Raw genomic sequence first — 4,757 nt, forward strand, 5'->3', positions numbered from 1 at the left:
TCGATGCTCTTTCTATTGTTTATTTTATCTTATTTAAGATACCTTGTGTGACAAGGATTTAGTGACGTTTTTTGTTTAAAAGACAATAAAGCAAGGTGTCAAATATTCTAAAGCAATAACTTCACGATTTAAAACAGTTTTTCCTTTTCGTTAAATCGTAAATACGGAGGAGTGCCCTCATTACAATACTTTTTTTTACAGATTTTGCTCCCTTAATATAAGCATAAAGCGTATAGTAAAATTTAAGCTTGACAGAGTCTGCACTTTTTAGTGTCTGTCCTGAACAGACGCAATTAAACTATGTCTGCTAGATCTAGTTTAACCTGTATTTCCCTGTTTAAATTACTCTGGAACGAGCTCTCTTTTTACAAAATTTCATATTCATATCTTGTTACCACTAACATTTTGTGCAGTGGGATAGCGGCATCTATATATAAACTACTCTCCTTATTTTGGACTATTTCTTCTAATCTTTTTAGCGTTTCTGTAATGAAACATCCTCAAGCCGGTGAAAAGAGGATCATTGGGCATGTTGCTTTTTTTGAATTTATAATATGAACAAACCCAACCAAACAAACTGTGTGGGGCGTCCGTGGCCGAGAGGTTAAGGTTGTTGACTTCAAATCACTTGCCCCTCACCGTTGTGGGTACGATTCCCGATAGGGACTTTGGATTCTTTCATGTGAGGAAGCTATCCAGCAAGCTTACGAAACGTCGGTGGTTCTACTCAGGTACCCGTTCGTGCCTGAAATAATGCACGGAAGGGCACCTGAGGTCTTCCTCCACCAGTAAAGCTGGAACGTCCCGATATGACCTATACTGTGTCGATGTGACGTTAAATCAACAAAAAAAAACTGTATCGAGCCTGCTATTGGCACATGTATATCGTTATTTGATTCATTTGTATCTCCATTTTAATACGGTATATGGAAAGATACACACAATTGGTCAAATAGAGTGAATTTCACTACATACTATAGACGTATGATTTAATACATGTATACATATACTACAAGATCCATGATTATGAATTGTTTCAAACAAAACTACAACATCTTTCATGTCATATTATTCTTAACAATAGTCAGGTACAGTGTAAGAAAAACAAATAATGTAACAGTATCATTTATGCCTAATGCTATTTTAGTCATTAATCACAAATTGTATGAAATTGGTCCAAAAAGTTCTTGTTATGAAAAGAAAATGTACAACTATATATTATTTCATTGAATTAAATGTATTTATTTATTATATACCTAGTAATGAAATTGTGAGATAAAATGCATATTTTCATGTTCCGTATTTTCGCTATAAAAGATATTGTTCACTGGAGTAAAACATATTTTTCGTATTTTCGCTGGCGATTTGCCGGATTACTTTCTTCTCAATTCAGCCAATACACAAATTAAATGAGGCGGTCTTTCGAATTGCAAGGTCAATAAAGAGAAAAAAATTATAGTAAACGGAAAATTCAAGTTCTTTTTCTGTAAATACGGGATTTACTTTCTTTTTATATGAAAGTTATCATATTATCTTACACTTTGTACCTACCGGCACTCGTGAACCTTTTGTTCATATCATTGGATAAAAATAAGTCCCGTATTTATAGAACAAATTGAATATCCTCAATTTAAAGCATGACGTCACCAGTAATTATGATATCATGATGATTTAGTTCATTCGATACAAATGTGTTACATTTGTAAATGGCCGGCATTCATTTCTTTAATTACTTTAAATGATTGTATTTCACAGATTGATTTAAAAATCCAGATGTGTGCGAAAAAGCAGTTTAAGACAACAGTATGTTACCACCTTTTACTATCATTAAATTTTACAAAACGCCTTTATTGGCTTGTTCAATACCAATGTCATTTTGGATTTTTAAGCTTATATCATATAGCAACAAATGTCTGATCCAAAATATACATTTATCTATACATCATCTGCCAATTTGCACACGTCTTTCTCATCAAAGGAACGTGTAAATGACGCCGAATCTGATGTTATCTTGCGCATGCGCATAGTCTCCCCAGCAGTGTCAGTGGTGTACGTGTTAACGCTAGACATCCATGTCGTCTTTGCCCGTGGCCGTTTCTGTCGATGACAAAGCCTTCCAGAAAAAGCCAAATATATCCACGGATTTGTGCACGAGTTAAGACTGGCAAGTAACGTGGCGATTGCCATGATATGACCTAGATTCAAGAGAGAAAAAATGAAAAGCTTGTCAAACAACATATAATAAAAGTTTTAATAAAAGTTTTAAAATGTATTATGTTTTTTTATTATTGTCAATTAACAAAAGTCTACCTAATGTAACATACAACAGAAACCCTTTCTACAAAAAGCCTTTAATTAAGAGCATTTAGAAATAACCCCTTTAATTCCATGATTAAGACAACGTTTTGACTTTCTTTACAAAGGTTGGTTGACTGTTTTGATTTGTAAATAATAACAGTCATTACAGTTATTTAATTATTATGTTTTATTAACAACCACCAAACTAGTGTCATTGGGAAGAAGTGCTTTGTCTTAGAATTATAACTTGTTTTCCAAATTTCGGGGTTACTGTCCTTTGCAATTTTCCATACTTTTTTGGTATTGTGCATGCCTTAAAGGTATTCAGTTATTTACTTCAAAACGTTATAGCTATCTAGATTGCATAAAGACAGAATGCAGTGTAATAAAATCATAGCTTTCTTTCTCATAATTTTGAAGTTATTGTCCTTTACTATGTTCCATGACTATTTTAAGATAAAATAATTTGGGATATGACTTAAGAAAAATATGGATTTTAGTCTTAAATCTAAGATAAATATCAAGATATAAAAAAAATCTTATATTTAAGTCAAAAACGTTTATTAAATGTTTACAGTTGTCTTAACAAATAAGTGTGTGTTTAGTTTTAGTAGTATGTTCTTACGACGATTTCGACACATTGCTGGGTATGTATAACGTGGGCACACCTAACCAGCTACATTGTATCCTGGATAACTAACCAGTTATTACCAAACTCTTTGCAAGTTACATATTACTTTATAAATCAGACATGAATTCTGGAGTAGCAGTGAAAAACAAATGACCATTAGGCTCAATGCCCGATACCGATGGTCAGGGAGAAATGCCTGAAGAATACCTTCTGTCAGTAATTTGTTTTCACACTAAAGGTACTCCTGAATTGTAAAATGTTTATTCCACTGAACGGTTACTCAACTCTGATTTTTTACGGCTGTTTCAAGTATTAAAATAGTGAGAAATAATGACAATTCGGGTGGTATCTTAAAACGATGTTAATTAAAGGCCAATTGAATCTTACATAAGTTAGACATAATTATAGAAATATGTAAAATGAATACATACTTGTGTAATATGGTGCGTTTAAATCAAATGCTGACCACATTTGTGTAATGAAAAATGGTGCCCAGCATATAATGAAACACAGCACAACTGTAAGCGTTAACTTCACTGTTTTTATTTTAGACTTTGACATCTTTTTGGAATGTGCTCTTGGTTTTCTAATCTCATTTCGCACGCTAGTTGTTGTGCTTCTGCTGTCAGAATTCGATTTATAGAATCTCAGATATCGCCTTTGTTTCGTGGAATTAGTCGTCTCCTTGGCACTCGCGCTAATCCAAACTATATGACATATCCGGGTATAACAAACTGTTAATATGACAAAAGGGATCGCGTAAACAGACATAAAAATCCAGACAACATAAGCTTGTAACTCCCAATATGCGTTCACGACATCGAAGTTGTCTATACAGTCGTTTTCTCCGTTATACGGACTTTTTCCGTACGAGAAAATAATCAGCTGCGGTATAGAAAATAGTCCAGATAATATCCAAGCAATTAAAACCATCAAATGAACACGCCTTGTTGTCCATGTTTGTGACATTAAAGGGTGACATATTGACATATATCGATCGAGTGCTGTCATGATCAACACATATGTAGAGCTGTACATTGTTGCCACTTGCATATACTTTGATAGTTTACACAGGAAATTATTTCCGTCAAATCTATTTGTTATATCCATAACAAGCTGTGGTAATGTTTGAAATAGAGCAACTGATATATCCGCTATTGCAAGATGTACAATGAACATTTGCATTCTGCTCAACTTTCTTTTTCTATGTAGAAGAACTATTATAACAATAAGGTTTCCAAACAATGCCATATACAGAATAACACCTTGTATGGCAATTTCCGCTTTAGCAAGCGTCTCGTTGCGCTCGTAGGTAACGCCAGTTCCATTTGGATTGATGGTGTTATTCTCCGTAGTGTATAACGACGTGACCGCAGTGTACCCGTCCGCCCCTACTTCCGGATTGTTAACTTCCGAAAAGTTATTTGCCATTATTCTGTCATTTGCTTACAGGGACATGTAATATCTGAAAAATAAAGACACATAAAACTTAAAATTGTGTTTGTGAGAGATATGCCTTTATAATCGAATTACTATTATCTGGTATACGCCTTACTGTCCTGAAATAAGCGTTTTATACACGTAATAACTGTTAAAAGCGGCGAGGAATGGCTACTGGCTATTTACTCGGGAAGTTAATCATTGCATTTTTAGTATTTTGAAGGTTAGCGCAACAAATACAGAGCACAAAGTACATTCACTGATTGAACATGAATTTACATTTCCGGAACAGCAAAAACAACATGACTTTTGTGAGATCCCTTATTTCAGTTCAGAAAACATTATGAAATTGACGATACGTTTTGTCCCAGTGTGCTCCAATGCAGAA

General features: G+C 34.0%; 1 protein-coding gene across 1 annotated transcript; it reads right to left on the minus strand.

Moving 5' to 3' along the window:
- Positions 1–984: 984 nt before the first annotated feature.
- LOC132754024 (cephalotocin receptor 1-like) lies at positions 985–4,394 on the minus strand (the record flags this gene model as incomplete). Its single annotated transcript, XM_060744613.1, is given in 2 exon segments — positions 985–2,195; positions 3,361–4,394. Coding segments are annotated over 2 exon segments (1,260 nt in total). The 3' UTR covers positions 985–1,935.
- Between the last annotated feature and the right edge of the window lie 363 nt (positions 4,395–4,757).

The sequence above is a fragment of the Ruditapes philippinarum genome, unplaced genomic scaffold, assembly GCF_026571515.1.
Source record: "Ruditapes philippinarum isolate M1 unplaced genomic scaffold, ASM2657151v2 ctg472_1_1_1_1, whole genome shotgun sequence".
In the NCBI taxonomy this organism is placed as follows: domain Eukaryota; kingdom Metazoa; phylum Mollusca; class Bivalvia; order Venerida; family Veneridae; genus Ruditapes; species Ruditapes philippinarum.